Below are 21,567 nucleotides of genomic sequence, written 5' to 3'. Positions count from 1 at the left end.
CACTTTAAATTCTCTGATAGCTATTGTTTATCACAATACTATCAAACAGGTAACAACCTGGAACCCTACAGATCTCGATTCTGTTCTGTTTAAAGGTGATGAACTATATAGAGGCCAAATTAACGTAATCATTAGAATTTAGATTAGTGCTAGCTTATCATTGTATGTATATATATGTATTTGCAAACTATTATGTTTTCTGTTGTGACCTGTACTGAACCCATTGGGTATGTGTGTGCAAAGGTCTTCATTCATTCATTCATTCATTCATTCATTCATTCATTAAAGTCACCGCTGCCAACTACTGTTGAGTACTTTTCAGTTGATGCTATCAAACAAACAAAAATCGCCAAAAATCTATATATCAAAATTTTCGCGTAGGCATGCGTCATTCTTTAAGTATTACTATCATGCACATTCCTGCAAAGTTATATTGATGAACATCAAAGCATAAGCCAAGGAGAGTGTTTTTTCTAAAAAAGGGACATGGCCTTATAAATCTCGATGACGTAATCATGATATCATACTAATTTGCATAAATTATCACCTCGCTATAAGGTACTACCTGAAAAAAAAATTAAGGTTGAGGAAGGTTTGTAAAGCTTAAGAAAGGGTTTTTTCAAAAACATCCCAAAATTCCTCAGCCACCCTTAGAAAATACCTTAAAAGCTTTCTTGTTTGGGAAAATGGGGGCTTTGCTAACAGGGGATCGCCCTAAAATTTAAGGTTTTTCTGCCCATATTTCCCCAGTCTTTTGGCTCGTAATTCGCTAGTTTTTGGCTGAGAGGCGTGGATTTCCCCGCCACTCACGACCCATAATTTGTTTGTGAAATCCTGGCGGTACTCGTAACATTCGGTCAATCCCGCTATGCCACGACAAAGTAAACGTTGTTATTGGGGGTAAATAAGACGCCACAGGGACATTTCAAAATACAATTTTCATATTAACAAAATATTAACAACTTTGACAGTCTCTGTTTACATCGTAAACCAAAGCACGCTGATCAGAAATATGCCATCGGTGTACTGGGAAGAATTCCTGAGCATGTGGTTCTATGTTTCAAGTACGCTTTCGGCAGTGCAGCGGAAGAATAATTTATTCACAGAAGAAATGTTGGACGAAAAACAAGTATAGCTTTGCTTCCCCTGTGATATGAGTTTTGAGGCTGCAAAATCTCTAAAACGGCAGAAAACGAGCGGTAAACAATAGCACATTTCGCCCTCGAAACATGGCGGCGACACTATCAGGGATTTTTGTTGAAGTTGCAACTTGATACAACAGAAGCAGTTTTGTACTGCTTGCCTGGTTCAGCAATACAAATTGTATAGCCACGCAATAAAAAAAGATATGTAGTAAGATCATGCTTCTTGTCATTTCCTAAACAATAAAATTTTTTGTTAAAAAGCTGGCTGGGGCGCATTTGGAAGAAAAGTGATTAGGGGGCGTGACTGTGGTGACAAGCTCTGAGGCCCGGATACAGTTACTCTCGCAGCTCTCGTGTGCTCTCGTGAGATCTCGCCCAGTTCTCATGTGACAATTCCGTCATATGCTGCGGCGACCGTCATCATATGTGCCTGATGAAAGTAATTGGTTGCCTTGGTCAGTTGAATGGGATGAATGCTAAGAAGTATTCAGAGGTTAACTATGTTTAATATGACTGAAATGTCTTGTTGTTTTGACATTCTTAAAGGAAGATTAGACTTATTCCATTGACATAGACAAATGAGGTCCTCATTAGCATAATGCACATTCAGGTGTATTCACCTTTTCTAAAGGTACCTACACCGCCAATACGGCATCCGTAGCATTTACCCTAAGGCCACACCAATTTAATTTCTTGGTTAACGGATTTTATTTAAAAAAAAAAAAATTTTAGAAAAAAGAAATTCATGAAAACAGAAGGCTGGCCCAGCCTTCTGTTTTCATGATTTTTTTTTTCTGAAATTTTTTTATTTTTTAAAATAAAGATCCGTTAACTAAGAAATTAAATTGGTGTGGCCTAAGGGAAGTATATGTTTCCGCATAAATTATGCAAATCATGTCCTCATTAGCATGATTTATATACAAGTGTATTCACCTTTCCTAAAGGTACCCACATTACATCTGTAGCATGTACCCTAAGGGAAGTATACAAGTTCCTGTATAGATTATACAAATGAGGTCCTCATTAGCATAATCTATATCCAGGTGTATTCACCTTTCCTAAAGGTACCGACACCTCAAATATGACTGTCATCCGTAGCATGTAACGTTGGGTAACATAAATTCGCCATTTTTCCGATAATGGTTGACTGAAATCAATCTAGCAGAACAATAAACCATCCTTTTTTTCTATTATTTATTCTGTCAGTATCATGTACTATCTTTGCACTAATCACATATATGGTAGATTTTGTCTCTAGTCCTGCTGACACCATAATATTTCAACTTGAAACTACCGTCCGCTGCACGCACAATGACGGTGTTGTCGGACAGGTGTGAACATTATTTCGGGAGAGAAGATTCGTCTTGAATATCTTACCGCTAATACATTTTATACAGTAGCTATTCGTTCCATCCTTGGCTTTAGGAGAGTGCTATGGATATAGACGTGTCCAAGTAAAAAAAATACACGAAAAAACGGCCGTACCGCACACATCAGGCCAGTTCGGGAACAACCCGTGTGTTGAGTCAGTAGAACTTCACTCAAAGTCGGCCCATCGTCATGGCAACGTGTAACGTTACATTATTCATGGCAAGTTAGCTGGATGTCGTAGCAATGATAATACTACTATGTCCATGTGTTCCTTGTTGTGTTAGGAGCAAACTTTGAGGAAAATATCTTCCTTAGTCCACTATCACACGCAACATTTAGACAAAAAAGTGTTCCTCACAAACCTTTGTCGTCTGTTTGACAACAGGATTCTGGTTAACAATATGGCGGCGGGAAAATACACGTGCCGTAGGTTGTAGCAACAGAGAGGAGTTTTGATGATTGATCACACTTAGAATCCAGTTGCAGGTTAGCAAAAGAGATTGTAATAAGTTGTCTTGTAAATAATTGTGTTTAGCAGGAAGCGGATGTGACATTTGTCTTATAAACCAGCCGACAACCATATTGTGTAATTCTCCCACGAAGCCCTCAGACTGTTCCAATAAGGGACGGAGAGTTTTTGACCTCGTCGCCTTCTAATGCATGCTTATCGAAGCTTTTCAGACAGTGTTCTGAATACGTTAGTCTTTCAGGTTTGCATTTCTAGCGGTATCACTTATGTTGCATCTGGCACATATCCCTAAATACCCCGTTTTCGAAAAATCGAGAATTTAAGTACCCCGCGAATTTATGTTACCCAACGTTACCATAAGGGAAATTAAAGTTTCTGCATAAGTTATGCAAATGAGGTCCTCATTAGCATAATTTATATCCAAGTGTATAGACCTTTCCTAATGGTACCTACACCTCAAATATTACATCCGTAGCATTTACCGTAAGTTAATACAAGTTTCTGCATAAATCATGCAAATGAGGTCCTGATTAGCATAATGCACATTCAAGTGTATTCAACTCCCTGAAGGACCTTCCTAAACCTTCCTACACCTTCCTACACCTCAAATATGACATCCGTAGCATTTACCATAAGAAATACAAGTTTCTGCATAGATTATGCAAATGAGGTCCTCATGACGGACGGACACCTAAATGCTAAATGCTAAGTTGCTACAATGTTTTGTGCTTTTCATGCAAGGACACATGGCTCAAACATGTCTCACAAGCTGCAATAATTTCTCCGCGCACGCTGCGCTAGACAATGACCGATCATAATCTAACCCCTGACCCTTTGTTGTCTTCTTTGTCGTAAAAGAAACACTCTAAGACCCCGTTCACACTCATTTTTTTCAATCGCGATTGAAGTATAATCGCGATTGAATCGATCCGATCGCGATTGATTTTTTCAGTGTGAACGCTCCCAATCGCGATTGGAACGATCCAATCGCGATTGGATTGTAACTACCTCCGGAGGTAGTTTGATTGGATTAATCGCGATCGGATCCAATCCAATCCTATCAAATTTTGAGTGTGAACGCAACTACGATTCATTCCATTGCGATCTGCGGGGATTTCGGCCGGTTCAAGGCTAGGGTCGCAACTTATCACATAAGTAATGTACCAAGTACAATGTTTTCCCACCAATCGTCGCTTCATTCATGCTCCCAGATTGTCCTGTCTACAGCACTTGTCGCGTTCATTACCCGTACTACAGCGAGGCCAATATACAAAAGCCTTCGTCGTTCACGCCTTCTCGCGATCATAGCCCGCCGATTGCGTTCCCTTCCACGGCTACAGAATATTCTCCAGAGATACAAAATCATCAAGAGTTGGGGGACTCCCGCCATTTTGTAGCAAGCGACGCCGAACCTTTGACCTCGTGCTTCAATCGCGGTCGGATCACGGCGTACTTTAATCCACTTGGCGAAAAGCAGTGTGAACGCAAAAGTTTCTTTGCGTTCAATCGCGATCGGATCGAACAATCGCGATTATACTTCAATCGCGATTGAAAAAAATGAGTGTGAACGGGGTCTAATTATAAGATTTCTTAGCTACGACGGCTGAATCCACAGAAGATATCAGCAATAGAAAGAAACATCAGGCCACATTTGAGACTATTTGTAACACGACTTTGAAGACAACATGAGAATCTTTTGCAAGGAAGCATGCATCACTTCATGTGTGCTTTGTGCAACGTAACATTTGAATTGCTTCTCGCGGTAGTGTGAATTTCTCCCGGTAGTGTGAATTACTTCTCGCGGATACATTGATTGCCTTTGCTGGAACCGACGAAATGCAGTCCTTTCCCAACAGCTGACACAGGGGCACGGCGGATACGGGATCCCAAGCAGATACGCCCCCCCCCCCCCCCCCCCAAAAAAAAATCGCCGTGGGAAGGACTGCAATGGAGACTAGTTCGTCCTCTGGTCCTTAAGTTTTTGTTATGGTCCTTCCGTCCTCCCATATAAAAATGTTTAAACCCTAAATGACTAGTTGTCCTGGTATTCCTAAACACCTCAATTTCCTAGTGTTTTTGAAATTGCTCATACAGTCAATTTTCTTGTCAAAGTTTCATTTATGTCTGCTCATCTACTCATACGAACTACGTAAAAGGCGCCCAGGAGCGATTTGCAATATTCATAAACATTACTAGTAACAACCAAGATGGTGTGGGTGGCGACATCGTGACAATATTCCCTGCCGCTCCCACGTCAGTTGAGTGCCGGTTTTCTAAGGCGACAGACTCGAAGCAACGGTGGTAGCTATATATACATGTATAGGTTTTAAGAGACGTTTGATAAAAACTCATAATGAAAATTGTGTGACAATTAATATGTTAGACAAGCATCATCCAAGGAGAAAATCTCCATGACCAGGATGAAAGGACTAGAAGACGAATGGGCTAGGGGACGAAAAGTCCAGAAACCCTACAAAACCATTTCTTGCTGGACCAGTCCGACAAAACAGACTGAAAAAAAATTATGGGATTTGTTTTTCGACTGATTAGAAAATGAATACTAGTAGTAAGGGTTACTATGTGATTGGTTAGAAAAGATTGCAATTCTGTCTTTTTTTGTGTGTGTGAAGGTTCACATATGGGATGAAGAGAATACCGTAAGTAAGTACTGATGTGCACTGAAAATAACTACTACTAGTACTAGTACATCATTCCGATATACAAATTGAACATAATCTGCTAAGCACTCACAGTGGTGCTCAAAGTCAAACAAAACTAGGCAAAAAAACCACAAAACAACTGAAAATGAAATACTGTACAGGGCTCGAAATTCATTTTTGGGAATAGGTGCACACAACCTAAAAATTTAGGTGCACAGCAAGAATTTTGGGTGCACAACTAGAAATAAAGTAGAGTGTCAGCAAAACTTATTTACATAGTTTAACACTACTTCCATCTGTAATTCTATAGCTAAGTTCAAGTCATACATGAAATAAAGTACAACAGAGGTTATAATATAATGCTTTTTCTGATACTCAGATTTCAAGAATATCCTGTATGCTAGTGTACAATAGTACCTTATTCATATAGCCTTAAAAAAAATCTAGGTGCACTGGTGCACCCACAGTTAAAAATTGGGTGCACGGCTCCAATTTTGGGTGCACACAGGTGCACATGCACCCAGTATTTCGAGCCCTGCTGTAGGTGCACCCACATATGTATCATAGTACATGTATGAATGTGTACAACATCGTGATTGAAATTTTACATACATGTTTGGCACACCAACATCTACCAGAATTCCACATTAAGTTGGACGAAGAGAAAAATGCAGCGAGAAAAATGTGAAGTTGTTACATCGTTTCCAGGTATGGCAAGATGACGCAAGTTCAAAATTTTTCGTGGTATTTGCTGTAGAAATTATGTTCTTATTTTTTAAACCAAAATGAAATAGGAAAATATCTCATTGTTTCCACCAATACCCGTTTATGTCAGTACTCAGGCTTTTTATTTGTTTCTATCCTGCATAGTCATGTTACAGACGACAACACTGCGTATTTTTCTGTGTGTTCGGTTCGAGTTTCGCTGGAACATGTTGGGTATAACGTAAATGCTATGAAAAACTCCCCCTTCCGTATGCATATAACCAGTGGAACAGCGTTAGAATTAGGAAAATTGAAGTAACTTAGTACTTACGTAGGTTTGCTTGATGTGGTTGAAGACACCCAGGTGTTGTAACCAGTCGCCCCAGTGTCGACAGAAGGTTGTACAAGAAGTTACTTCTCTACCAAAATAGTGAGTACCCTACTAAAAATCTGCAACCGCCATGATGAATTTGTGAGTAGAGGGCAAAGGTTAACCTGGATGTAATTTTCCTCCGCTTCTGCCCAGTTATCCTATCAATACCGAAATGCTGTCCATAGAAATGTTGGTAACAGATTTATATGTGTTGATATAAACCATTCTTCACAAAGAATTTTTTTTATATATATTTCTTTATTTCCCTACTCTATTTCCCGCAAGCCTTTGTGACATTCGTAAACAAAGATGGCCCCTCCACAAGTTCAGGATCCTTGCAGGATTGGAGAAATGATGAAAACTTAGAGAATTTCTTCGAAATGCGATCATTTTGAATGTTCTACTGTGAACTGCTTAGTAGAAGAACGAGTTTGAGACATGTTTACCTCGTCAGGATTTTTCAGGGACAGTCCATGTCCATTTATGTCGGAGGGTGTGTGTGACAGGGCACACTGCCACTTCAAGCATGGTGAGAACCTCCTTGTTTAATTTATTTTCACAACCCAACCAAATCGACAGTGGTTGGAATAGAGTAGAGTAGAGTAGAGTCTTCACTCAGTCAGGTAGGGTGCTTTACATCCAGCAACCTCCTTGCATCCAGTTTAGTTAGGAATAGTTTGATTGGCCGTTAAAAATTATGTTGATAATCACTGCGCTGTAAATTACATACTTATTATAAGCTTCCTCCCATAATGGATCATAATACACTCAATGTGAGGCCTAGCAAAATGATTCTGAAAATTTTTTTCAAATTAACGGGCCTGAAAAGACTAGGGTTATTAACGTGGGGTCTCATAACTTCAGCAGTACCATAACTTCGAACAAGTTTTACTTTGTCTTTAATATTATGCAGAAGAGAGACATGTTTGTTTCTATCCACTGTGCTGAATAAAAACGCTGAGAAGAACCCAAGTTCATGCATATAGCTGTCGTCTGAATGAAACACGGATTTGTGTACAGTTAACTGATTTTTGCGCCACCAGGAAAATTTGGCTATAAATTAATAGTATAAACAATGGCCACGTTCGATGCAAGGTCAATGCCCAGGTATACAGTATATGGGGGACACGATTTGAGGATTAGCTCGTGGTGCAGTTGCTCAATACACGTCGATTGACACACGTGCTCCGCCTCACGTTCCGCTATATTTGCACGTGTGTATTTCATCAGACGACGCTTACTCCGCACGTGTGCAGCGCCTCGTGCCGCGCTAACTTCGCACACAAGTGCATTTACTCACTATAAGGGGGGTAGACACGCAATTTTAGCGGAGGGCACGACAACGTAATGTCGGACATTTTGACCGGGCGCTTCCGACTTCCGGGACTTTTTTTTCCGCTTCCGACGCACACGTAGCCCGTCGCTACGTGTGCGTCTTCGATATCGGCGGTGTCCGCACGCAGCGCCCTCGCCATAGCCGGCAATATATTCCCGCCTCGATCGGATTTACCTTATGCTGGACTTATATTACGCTGTTTCAAAATATATTACGTGTGCTGCTTCAATCCAGACGACACGTAGCCGACGGCAGCACGGCTCAGTTATGGTTTCCCCTTCAGGCTCTATTTTTTGTGGCTTAACGAAGTATTTTCAGAGCGGATAGCATTTCGCCGCGCAAGCCCTCAGGGCTGCACTGCACAAGGATTCTTTACACGTGTGTATTTCATCTTGCGGGGCTCAGCCCTCGGCACGCCTTGTCAGAATGCCCGGCAATATAAGTCGTCTTGCCCCCCACTTTGACGCTTACGACATGCGTGTCTACACCCCTTATATAGTGATGAAATACACTTACGTGCAAAGTCAGTGCGACGCGAGGCGATGCACATTCAGCCCTCAGTACACCCTGTCAAAATGTCCTGCGTCATTACGTCGTCTTGCCCCCCGCTTTGACGCTTACGACATGCCTACACCCCTTATATAGTGATGAAATACACTTACGTGCAAAGTCAGTGCGACGCGAGGCGATGCACGCGTGCGAAGTAAGCGCCTTCTGATGAAATGCACACATGCAAATATAGCGACGTGTGACTCGATGCACGCGTGTCAAGCGACGTGCATCGAGGAACTGCACCTCGTGCTAATCCTCGTTTCAGGTCCCCCAAAGCAAGCTCATTGCGTAATGGCAACAGTCAACAATCGTCACGCAAGCTTTCTTGTTTTACACATGAGGCATAAAGCTATACAAAACACATAAAAAACGTAGATGTCCATTAGTTAATGTCGCGATTAAGCTTGTCTTAAATAACGAAATAACCTCGGCTTCGAACGCCCTCCCCCCTTTACGGCCATTCCGTTGACAACGATTCGAATGTGATGCTACAGCGTCGACATTTCACGGTCCCCTGTCTAAATCAAATACTAGCTAGTAGGGATGCGTACTGGTTATAAAGGTCCGGTTATTACCTGAAAAAACGTTTCAGTTCAGGTCCAAAAAACCGAAACCCAGTTTTCCGGGTATTTCGGTACTGGACCGATAAAAAAATCTAGCACTCACATACAGTAGATTCCGCATATCTGTATAGCCCATTTGTCAGCGCAAATTATACGACTCCCCGAACTATACGACTGTCCGAACTAGCGATATTGACGTCCCGAAGGAGGGGGGGGGGCGAATTGGATTTTGGGCAAGACACACAATTACACCAAGGAGGTTTTATAAAACCTCCTTGATTACACTAACGATATATCGCAACTTTATTCTGCAAAATTTTAATCAAAGTACAATCCGACCTTTTCGTCGATCCAAGGAGGTTAAATCTTAACGTCACCATATTGGATTAAATACGCGATCCATTTTGTTCAGATAAGCCCGAACTGCGTGGGAAACTCCTGCCAAATAAAAAAACTCCCGCCGCATGTTGATCACGTGAAATCTTACAGTCAACCAATCAGAGCACAGGTTTTTATGACGTAAACCAATCAGCGCGTAGAAAAATGCATATCAATGAGTAAACAAAGCTGGCCGCCCAGCGTCACCCGACCTTCGCCGCTTTTTTCTGAAATCGCTACGTAAAATCAAGGAGGTTTAAAATACGATTCATCTACGCTACATAAGCAGGATTTTCACGGGGAAAGAATGTAAGGAATAGGTTCTCCGCCGAATACGGCCACAAATAACTAAATCGCGGCAAAATACAGCGTAGAGGCTCAAATGCTCCGACAAAAATCGTGTTTTTCTTTTCGTATTTTTGTTCACTTTCGTCGCTTGAGTCTTGAAAAACAGGTTTTAATGAGATCACCGTATGTCAAAGCAAGGTCAAAGGCACCGATATCGATTGTTTGCAAGCATAACAATAGCGAGTAACAAAAGAATGTGATTGTTGAACGGTAGACGGCGTCCCCACTCCCGAAACAACAATTCAAATCCAAAATTTAGCCTATAGTTGTGGGTCATTTTACGATAAAATCGGACAAGATTCTATACAATACCCCGAACTTTACGATTATGGGCTATACAGATATGCATTGTTTTTACAATTGAGTGAATGGTAAATGGTTTGGTGTTTTGGAATTCTATACAGAAAGACGAAATATACAGAAAAAAGGTATACAAATAATTGGCATATACTGTATATGCTTTTCGTTCTAGACCATCTTTAACCTTCCATAGATTGCAAAGTTTGCGCTCGAAAAAGACGAAAACATTGGACGGCAGGGCGGCCATCATGAAATTCCCGAAGTCTCGCAAGTTGTCGCAAGTTGTCGCGAGGTTTGATGACGTCAAGGGAAGCTAGTGATGTGATTGGTTGAAGGCCTCATGGCCCCAGTAGACGCCATATTGGAAACTTTGCGTGTTGTTCTTTCCGCTAGAACCCAGACGGGGTCATGTTTGCTTGATCTCTGTGGGGCACCGTTGTCACGGCGAGCTATTCCCCTAACAGCATTGTATGGGACCATGTAATCAAACTCCTACTATACAGAACCAGGCACAGTGTAAACTTTGTGAAAAAGGTTATTCTCACTGCTGGAGGTAACGTTACTACTATTAAACATTGCAAGACAGTTGCGGCAATTATCAAAATATGCCATGGGTTCAGGTCGGACCTAATTGGTCCGGACCTGAACCGAAACCTCTGGGTACCGGTCCGGACCTGAACCTGAAAGTGGGTTTCGGTACGCATCCCTACTAGCTAGCTATATATAGTGAGGCTCTAAAACAGCAGATCTTATTAATTTAGCTTGAAACATGTCGGATTAACTTGTATTTGATACGTTCCTGTCGGTAGGTAGGCTTACATCCTTTACATCCAATGGGCGCGCTTCACGCCATGACATGCGTTAACACTTTAGACTGCTTGCACTTTTCTTAATTTCTGCTAGGGGGTGCAACCATATACAGCAACAGTCAAACAGCTTTTTCCACCCCGAAATCGGACCGGACAGCTGTTTCCACCAATCAGACCGGACAGCTAATTCCAACAACCCCACATGGTTCCACAAGCAAAGGCATTAATGTTGCAAACATGTAACCTAACCCCGCATGTTCATTAAAATTGACAGGCCGCTTTGCTTTGATGTGGGCGGCACGGGTCGGAGATCTCTGAATGCACGAAGTTCATTGAATGTAAATGTAAATGGGGATTTCTCATTGTTTGCTCCAAAAAATGATTTAGAAAATCATGAATAGCGAGCTCTAAAAACAATCGATGATGTTGTTTAAAATATGTCATAACTTTGCACTGAATTGACTGGAAAAACAAGGAAGATTTGCTGTGTACTTTCTGGTCACATGCGGTGCCGTGTTGAGAGCAAATGTCACCATTTCAGTTTCCGGTGTAACAATGCTTGCCCGGCAGTTTTGGACGTACTTGTGGCACATTTGTGCATTCATGCTACGGGACCATTAATTTTTGTATGAAATGAAGTATCTACTGATTGCCATACCAACGAACGGATCGTCAACGTTGACATGGCTTGGAACGCAAGCGGCGTAAACTGTCGCTAAGTCACAGCGCGCCCTGCATTGGTGGCGACTTACGCACAGTCAAAAAATTATCTACTACAGGGAAGCTGAAGTTAGTTGACACAAAATTATCCTGTCAGTTCACTTAAAATCGTGCCGACAAATTAAAGAGAGACAAAGGTATTTGTTTGTCGAAGTTATGTTACCCTAATTAGAATGGAACAATATGGAACGCTATATTTATAACAACATTTTTCTGGTTTTACCGACTGAGATTATAGTGTAAATTGTGTAAATTGTGCATGGACGATGTAAAATCAACTCGACAGCGGAAAATCCTTAAACACCACCACTCTAATCTATTATTTGTCAAAACGCAACACTTTTCAGACAACCGACACCGGTGCAATGCGGTGTCGAACTCATAAATTTACGTTTGAAGTTATGGGACCCCCCGTTACTATTAGGGACACTGGTATGCATGCTACAATAGTTTAACAACTATATTATTACATGTAATACAACCTTGCTTCATAATTATTTTTAAAAAATATTTGTAAACACAAGAAAAAAATATGCTTCCTGGTGGCAAATTGTGCAGATCTATTATTCCTTAGAATACCTGTGTGTAGTAGAGTAGAGTTTGGCACATTAGTGCATTAAATCCAACTCCAACTGTGTTTTTGGCACACTTCAGACCGATTACTTGGTGAGCATCACTCTAAGCATGTCAAGTTAGGAATGTCGTGTTACAGTGTGTCTTTCCCAAGGACACAACGTATAGAGGCATTTCAGAGTATCGAACCGGGGATCTATTTGTTCTGAGCCCAACACTCTAACCATTACGCCACACGATGCCAATCAAGATGTAAATGTAAATTGTCCCACTGAAAATCAGGTCATACCGATGTCTAACAATAACATTGAGTGTTATGTCATGTACCATTTGTCGCATACCATAACATTCTTGTTTCCCTCCCACCACAGAAGGACCAGCGCAAACTGCATCAACCAATAGCCTGTCAGGAAATCATGTCGCTCAGGAAGATTCTCCGGGCCGCTCCTCCACAGTCCTCAGAATCGACATCGTCAAGGATGCCGTGGATAAAGTCCGGAATGTGCTGGAAAAGGAGCAGAGGGATCTTGGTCATCACCATGGTAACTACATACCCTATGACCCGTCCGTGAGTGAGTCCTCACAGAGAGGAGCGGTGCCTGTACCGGCTGTTCACGCGAAACTCCCCAGCACCATGCCTGGTATCGTGGAGTACCGGCCGACTCCCATAGCAGAGCTAAAGAAGCGCCAAGCCGCCGGGATTGATGTTACGGTTCAGGAACATCCCAGTACTGAATACGACCCTACTTGTCCATCCACAGATTCAGGTAGAAGTTTAGGGTACCGTCCCACTCCTATAAGTGATTTAGACATTAGTGATGCAAGGCAAGATCCACCCATGAACAAGTATTCAGAGGCTTTCAAATATCAAGGAACAGACATGGAGTATGACCCTATCATGAATTACTCTGCTATTCCAAAACAACAGAAGAGGAAATTGCCTGACCAAAGCTCTGAGGATATGGGTTCAGCCGCACAGCCGGTCAGGAAACTGAGCCGAAATCACCACGCTTCAGACAGTACTCAGGGCAATTCAGAACTCAGAGAGGAGACAATAGCAGACAATGTTAGCAATAACAAGGAGAGAGATCTCACAGTCTCAGAATCTGATGCAGTGTCAGAGACTGACCTGGGTCTTTCAACAACAGAAAATAAAATGATGACATCACTGAAAGACACAGTCAAGGATGCAAAACAGCTGTTCAAGTCAAAAACCTCTACAAATAAAACTAAAGTATCAGAACAACTCAACAAACTGGGTAGTGACTCAAACATTTCCTCCGGACCAGACGATATCAAGAGAAGAAAAACTTCAAAACATGTAAAAGATGCAAAAATTCCTAGAGACCAGTCGGGGACCTCAGATAAAAAGGCAGTGAAGCATGTGAAAACTAAACCTAAAAACAAACAAAAGGATGTGAAGTCTGAGGTTGACGGTAACAAGAATAGCTCCACAAGGAAAAATTCTGCAAAAGAAGACAAAACCACGAAGGAAGGTCAGCAAGTGAAAAGAGTAAGAACAGAAAACAGTTCTACACCTAGGTCAATTTCAAAACTGAAAAACACAGACAAAAACTCCTTTAAATCAAGCAGATGTTTGCCTAAGGTAAAAGAGGAAGGCAACTGTAATGTTGACTTAGTTTTTGAAGATTACCCATCTTCTGATGTGTCGGACTGGGAAAAGAAGACAAAATTGAAGAAAGCAAGACATGAGGAAATCAAACGTCAAATGCCAGAGGATGTAGTGTATGTCAGCAGTACGTCAGACGAGTGTAACACAGTGTATGGCAACTTGGTTGAAGAAGAAAAGAAAAGAATCCAGTACCTCAAGCATTCAGTATCTCTAACAAAGGGTGTAACCAGCAAACTCTCAGAACGTTATGATCCTAAAGTTCTTGAAAAAGTGGATTGGATAAAAACTAAAAAACAAATGTTGAACCCAAGTGACTCTGATGAAGACTTTAGCAAGCTAAATAGCATGACAGTAAAGACAACCTACAAACACCATCGTAGATCCGATTTTGAAGAAGGGAAAGTAAATACAAGTCAGAAAAAATGTGGAAAAGACAGTAGAAACATCAAGCCAACTTCTGAAAGCAGTAGCCATGAACATGTAAAAGAGAAAGGGGGAAAAGTTAGAACAAAGTCAAGTTCTAGCTCTTCAAACTCTGTGTCCAAGAAAGAAGCCAGCAATGACAAACATAGGAAAATAATGGCATGCAAAAGTTCAAGGTCACAGAAGAAATTAATTCCAAAATCAAAGTCGCCATATGACCTGACATTTGCAGACTCAGACAGTGATACACGGGCCAGGGAGAAATCAAGACAGTCAAAGTCAGCCTTGAAGAAAGTGAAAAGTTGTGAAGACAAGGATGGGAAGTCCAAGATGACACCCGGTATAAAAGTGAGCCATGCTGATCTGTTTGGGGAGGAAAGTGAAGATGATGTATCCATGGCAACAGGAGATGGTACTTCCCAGGATGCATCATCAGGTATATATACTTAACACAAAAAGTTTGGAAACTTCAGTTGATGATATCTCTGTTGTTCCTGTATCAATTATATTGTCATAGATATTAGAAAATGTATTAACCTTTACAATAGTAATAGTACCCCACTTAGTATGCTAGAACATTTGTGGATTGAGCATCCGGGCTGATCATTTGAGTGGGTCTCAAAGCAAAAGTGCCAAAATTAACATTGCTTGAGATTGGCAGGGAAATCATAGCATTTTTTTTGGCAACCCTCCCACAAATTCAGTCCTGGTGCTCCTGGCACAAAACCGTAATCATTACAATACAAATTGCATATGATTTTAAAGGACAATAGACCAGCTTTCCAATGATATAAAACACACTATACCTATCATCACAAAACAACAGACAGATAATCCTTGGAAATTTCGGCACATTATTCTCAAGACTAGCTCACTTATATATGCAGCTATGGATCATGGCTAGTCAGGTGACATATTACAAAAGATAGAAATAGTCTTTCAAATGTTATATAATGCAGTGAAATTGATAAAGACCTACCAAAATCAAGTTTCCAAACTTTTTAGTTCAAACAGTTTAGTTACCTCCGTGAGGGAGGTTCACCTCCAATGAGGGTACTGTGTGTTTGCGCTTATAACTTAAGATCCTTTTGATGAATTTGTTTGAATTTTAGCCTGTTGGTAGTTATAAAGGTCTCCAACAAATATGGCAATTTGGGGCTCTTAGCAGTATTTTAAGGTACTGCAGCATTACAGGAAGACACCCCTTTCCTGAAAGTAGTGTGGTATAGTACACGCATGGACAGCTGATCCGCCGTTCCGATGCCCGGTCCCCTTCTGGGAGGGAGATAGGTGGAATTGATTTAGGGAAGAAGAGAAGGGGAGGATCACTTATAAGACATCTGTGATGGTTAAATGGTCATCATGACTACAGGACTCAAAATTCTCTTTCCAGGCATTGCGATATCGCAGGTTGTCAGTTTGCAAGTTTTATTTTTCTACCCGCAAACCTCAAATTTCTCCTGCAAGTTGCAAGTTGCAGATGGGTATGTGCAACCCTGGAGTAAGATGTGAGCTGTTAAAATTGTGTATTTGTCAGACCTACATGTAAGTTCTGAGCCGACAATTTAATTTATAGTATTGGTGCAAATTAGAAAAAGGGAACAAAAGATGCAGTGCCGTACTATTAGAGGACACTTGCTGTTACGGCTTAAAATACTATTATTGTATGCGGCTTCTTACGGTACTGCAGCGGAACTTCCTGTTTCAATATCTCGTGTTCTGGACAAGCTATGGAACTGATTTTTGAGTGGTAGATAGCTCTTTGGACAGAGAGTAAGTGGTATAGGTTTTTGCCCCCTAGCGGCTTTTTTGGAACTGCAGGAGCAGGTTTTGGTTCAGACTTTGAAAGGGAATAACTCAAGAAGGGCTTGATGGATGGTTATGATTTTTGGCAAGTACAGTCAAACCTGCCTAGGCGACCACCTTTTCAACGCAACCACCTGGCCATGGCGACCGCTTTTTCTCGGTCCCGAAAATTTTCCCCATAGGCACAAGCATTAAGCTGCCTGCCCAAGGCGACCACCCGTCCAACGCGACCGCGACCGCCACGAATTGGGACCGCACAGAGCACAATCCCTGCCCATGGCGGCCGCCTAATTTTTAAGCGTGCGGTGACATCAGATCATTTTGCTGTCGGATTTCAAGGAAATGTTTTCAAGACTGTAAAGGACAAAAATAAGGACAAAAATATATGGAATAGCAATGTTATAGCATCGATTCCTCCACGAAGTGTTTTAATAAAACGTTCCCCCTATAAACATTGTAAAGACAAATGTTTGTGATGTTGTTGTGCCTATCGTAATCTTATAGTTTAACGCAAACTCAGTTCCGTTTAAACTCAATTTTCAAAACGAATACGTAGTGCATGGCGTCAAAGGCCATCTATTTTACTATCTATTTCTTGTATTTTCAACAAAAATGTGTCTATGTCTTGCTAAATTCCGCCGAAAAATGACTCCAATTGAGGAGCACATTATGGCATCTAAGAACTGTACCTTTTCTTTTGAAAAGGTAACTGTGACCCAGGTACATGATATGCTTACCTCTCTTCCTCTATCTTATACAACTGGGTTTGACAACATAGACAATTCATTGCTACGTATCTCTGCTGACCACATAGCAGGTCCTTTAGGTCATATCTTTAACAGCTCCTTTGAACAAGCAACATTCCCTGCACAATGGAAGAATGCGAAGATACTGCCTCTAATCAAGAACAAAGCACTTCCTTTGAATGGCGCAAACAGCCGCCCCATAAGCCTCCTGCCCACCATAAGTAAATTAATGGAAAAGATAAGTAAAAGCCAAATCCAATCTTACCTTGTATCTAACAACATTCTATCCGATCGCCAGCATGCATACAAAATGCACCACTCGACAGCTACGGCTCTCATTCAGATGACGGATAGATGGCTACAAGAGGTAGATAAAGGCAACATAGTAGGCGCAGTACTCTTGGATTTCAGCGCTGCCTTTGATGTGGTAAACCACAGGGTGTTGTTGGCCAAACTAAACAGTTACGGATTCGACAACTCTGCCATTAGCTGGGTCAAAAGCTATCTGACCAAAAGAACACAAGCTGTCATGGTGAATGGCAGTGTGTCATCTCACAGAGAGAGCTTGAGTGGGGTTCCACAGGGGAGTTGTTTGGATTTATACCAATGATCTGCCCACAGTTGTCACACAGTGCAGTATGGAGTTATATGCCGACGACACAACCCCATCTGCTTCCGGCCCAAATGCTTCAACTGTACAAAACAAACTGCAGTCCGAACTCACAAATATACATGACTGGATTAAAGCGAATAAACTCATACTGAATATAGATAAAACTAAATCAATCATCTTTGGCAGTCGCCACAAGCTAAAGCACAACCCCAGCATACAGCTTTCATTGGATGGTTGAATGATAGAGCAGGTAGCACAGGCAAAATTACTTGGTTTCCTAATGGACCAGCACTTGACATGGACCCCACACATTGAAAAAGTGTTAAACAAGATGACTGGTTCCCTAGCAGTGCTAAGGAGATCAAGAAATCTCCTTTCTGAAGGACCACTAAAAACAGTGACTCAGACACTAGTCTTATCCCACATGGATTATTGTTCTTGCTTGTTGTCCACTGGCCTACAAACATCCTTAAACAAACTACAGACTCTGCAGAACAGGGCTGCCAGACTTGTTTTAAATGCACACTACACAGACAACACCAGTGACATGCACAGGAGACTGCAATGGCCCACAGTTAAAGAAAGACTTTACACTGGTACACTCTCCATGTTCAACAAACTTTTAGCAACTAAGAAACCCGAGGCTATTTACAAAAGATTACAAAATGTCAACAGTACACATGACCACAACACTCGTTTTGCAAAAGGTGGCAGTTTCAGGTTACCTAAGCCTAAGACAGCAACATTGACACGTACATTCTTGTACAGATGTACCAAATCACACAATTCCTTCCCACCACATATGAAATCTACTACACCTTCAAATTTCAAAACACAAATCACCAAGTGGATTCATTCTAAAATTGACACAACTAGGCCTTTACAGTACTGGTGGTAATACGTTCTTGAACCAAGTCCTTGATTAAATGAAATTGTAGCTGTAATTAATTAAACTCAAACTATTGTAAAGGTAGGCATTAGTATTTTCTTTGTTAAGTTTGGGTTATTAAATTATTATCAGGTCGCATCCATTTTGTTTTCTACTTAGTTATTATGATTCACAGTTCTGCATCCACTTGTTATTTACTTATTGTTATTATGATTTGCAGTTCTTCATCCACTGTGTTATTTACTTATTGTTATTATGATTTGCAGTTCTGCATCCACTTATTATTTAATTATTATTATGATTTGCAGTTCTGCATCCACTTTGTAATTGACTTATTGTTATTATGATTTGCAGTTCTGCATCCACTGTGTTAATTACTTATTGTTATTATGATTTGCAGTTCTGCATCCACTTTGTTAATTTACTTACTGTTATCATGGCTTGCTGTTTGCATCCTCTTTGTTATTATCTTCGCCGGGTACTTGTACTCGGAGAAGATTATGTTTTCGGTTGAAAAATCTGTTGGGTGGGTCTGAATGTATGTCAGGAGCATAACTCAAGAAAACTTCAATGAATCTTTATGATTTTTGATAGGTGTGCAGTGGTTGTGTAAAGGAAGGTCAAGTTCGAAAATGGTTTACCTTGCGTTTTTCAATAGTACTGCAGCGGACTTTGCATTTTTTTGTGTTTGTATGTAGGCAAAAAAAGTGACGGAAACGTTGATGGATCTTCATGATTTTTTGCAGGTGTGTAGATGTTGTAGAAACGGAGGTCAAGTTCAAAAATGGTTCCCCTGGTATTTTCCGTCGGTACTGCAGCGGGCTTTGTGTGGATGTGTATTTGTATGTCGCCAGCATAACTCGAGAAGCTGTTGATGGATCCTTATGATATTCAGTGTATGGGTAGGATTTACAGAAAGGAAGGTCAAGTTCGATAATGGGCCTTCTAGGGGGTACCAAAGGTACTGCAGCAGAGCTTCAAAATTTAGGGGCATATTTTCTGAAAGTGCTATGGTCATGATTTTTGTGTGGTAGATAGTTCATGCCACAGAAAGTAAGTTCTGTAAATTTTGGCCCCCTAACGGCTTGTTAAGAACTGCAGTGGGTGTTTTTGTTTTGACATTCGGACATGAATAACTTGAGAAGGGGTCGACAGATCGTCGTGATGTTTGGTATGTAGAGAGCTCGGATGGTGCTTTACATTATTAATGACTAATTATGCAAATAAGCAGCTAATTTGCATAATTAGTAAGCAAAGTTTGTTAACCCACTGCCTTTCAATGGGACATGGGACAGTGTCAGGTCATGTAAACAGATAGCCTTGCATAAACGTACATGTAGGTCAAATAAATAAACTATTCTCCAAGCAGAGGTGTGAGTCCCGCTGGTTTTTGACGCGTTCAGTTTAAGCATTTTAGTTCAACACGGTTGGCGACATACCGAAATAGGGACAAAATAGAAAGCCTGACTAAAAACACCTAAAAACGTGCCAGATTTATTCTATTCATATGTATTGACTATACTATTTCATCATCACTTTCAACTTTCAACACTGCCATATCGAACCTTTGTGGCCCATATAATATCAACATACTCACATTTTTTCATGACCAGTTATAACATATATCATCACACTCTACACATATACTAGTCCTGTACCACCAAATGATTTTTAACCCTATCTAGACTGGACTCATTCGCCCAATCATAACGTCCAATCATAATGGTATGGTGCATGATTAAATTTACAGGGGGTGATAAGCACGTAAATATTAATCACTTTCCATAATAAGCCTTGATTATTTGGCGAAGATAATGTGTTCGTGGAACTCTAGTTTACTTTGAAAAGATTTTGTTACTTTATTCAGCCATGACCTCTGACCATCCCCACGTTTCATTTTAATTTCAGTTTTGAGTTAATGTTGTATGCGTTATGTTATATTTTGATTTAAACTCACACCTTTGTTATGTTGGTTTTACTTTCATGTACATTTGTTCTGTTTCATTGTTTTGGACTCCAGGAAGAATAGATTTACAATGTACAATCTAATGGAGATCTCAATAAACAAACAAACAAACAAACTTCGCGGTGGGCAAAACATCGGGCGAGAAATGTTGTTCCTTGGTCCCGACGCCATCTTGGATTTGGGGCGGCCCGGATTTGGCGTAGCGCTGACTTTTCTAAAACACGATGCTTTTGTGTATGAACATTTACGAATACTCTAGTTATTGGTGAAAATTAAAATTCTTATTTTCTTTTTATTCCCATGAATCTCAAACTTTTATTGGATGCTGTGCGTTCTGCTGCACTGACTTACCTTTCGATGCAGTCGCACAGAGCTAATGGCAGCGCGGCGCGACGAAATTACACCGTTCCGTTTTCATCTTTAGTTGTCAGATCGAAAACTTTTTGACCTTTTCATCCAGCGGTCGGCGCCCCAAAAAAGGCTGGGACCAGCAGGCGTTTTCTAGGGATCTGTCTTAGTCCTTAAAACTTCGATGATGTGCGTGTGTGTGTGTACTATTTAATGTAACATGTGAATGCGGGAGGGCGCTGCGAGATCATCGAGGCAACCATATTGTTTTGTAGTAAAAATTATGAAGAAAATTTGTACACGATGTAGCGGTATACAATTATTACATCCATAACGAAAAATGCAATTTTTTTAAGGATCTTCCTGTCAATCAGAATTGAACCTGGTGGGGGTCATGCTGTCTAAATTCACATAATTTTCCATCCATTTACATACTGTATTTGAAAACCTCGACCTGGAAATATGTGAGTAGAATCCTCTTCATGGCGACCACCTGTCCATCGCGACCGTTTTTGCTCGGTCCGCCGGGTGGTCGCCTTGGGCAGGTTTGACTGTAGATAGCTTGAGTGATGATGTACATGATTAGATACTTATTTTGCAAATCAGTATCTAATTTGCATAATTAATGAGGAAAGTTTATACATCCGCCAAATTCCACGATAGGACTCTCAAACATGTGACATATGTAACTGATGAAGAGAGAAATATAAATAGATATCAATTATGCAAATGAAGACCTCATTTGCATAATTAATGAGAAAATACTATAACTCAAGATGGGCTTGATGGATGTTAATGATTTTTGGTATGTAGATAGCTTACGTGATGCTTTGAATGATTG

The 21,567-nt window shown here is 40.9% G+C and overlaps 2 protein-coding genes across 10 annotated transcripts in view; one reads left to right on the top strand and one right to left on the bottom strand.

Annotated features, from left to right (window-relative positions):
• The window catches only part of LOC136444458 (terminal uridylyltransferase 4-like), a 133,026-nt gene extending 126,183 nt beyond the window's left edge, over positions 1-6,843 (bottom strand). For 3 of the 6 annotated variants that reach the window (XM_066442009.1, XM_066442008.1, XM_066442010.1), the window contains exon 1: positions 6,682-6,843. The gene's annotated coding sequence lies outside the window, so the exon portion shown is untranslated. The remainder of the gene's footprint in view (positions 1-6,681) is intronic. The other 3 variants (XM_066442005.1, XM_066442007.1, XM_066442006.1) reach the window with 1 other exon arrangement.
• Positions 6,844-7,013: 170 nt separating this feature from the next.
• The window catches only part of LOC136444459 (RNA exonuclease 1 homolog), a 51,691-nt gene continuing 37,137 nt past the window's right edge, over positions 7,014-21,567 (top strand). For all 4 annotated transcript variants that reach the window (XM_066442014.1, XM_066442011.1, XM_066442013.1 and 1 more), the window contains exons 1-2: positions 7,014-7,252; positions 12,674-14,794. In XM_066442014.1, coding sequence (XP_066298111.1) covers positions 7,162-7,252; positions 12,674-14,794 — 2,212 coding nt within the window. In that variant the 5' untranslated portion in view covers positions 7,014-7,161. The remainder of the gene's footprint in view (positions 7,253-12,673; positions 14,795-21,567) is intronic.

This window comes from Branchiostoma lanceolatum, chromosome 11 (genome assembly GCF_035083965.1).
Source record: "Branchiostoma lanceolatum isolate klBraLanc5 chromosome 11, klBraLanc5.hap2, whole genome shotgun sequence".
Lineage (NCBI taxonomy): Eukaryota > Metazoa > Chordata > Leptocardii > Amphioxiformes > Branchiostomatidae > Branchiostoma > Branchiostoma lanceolatum.
This window is presented reverse-complemented; position numbering and strand designations above follow the sequence as displayed.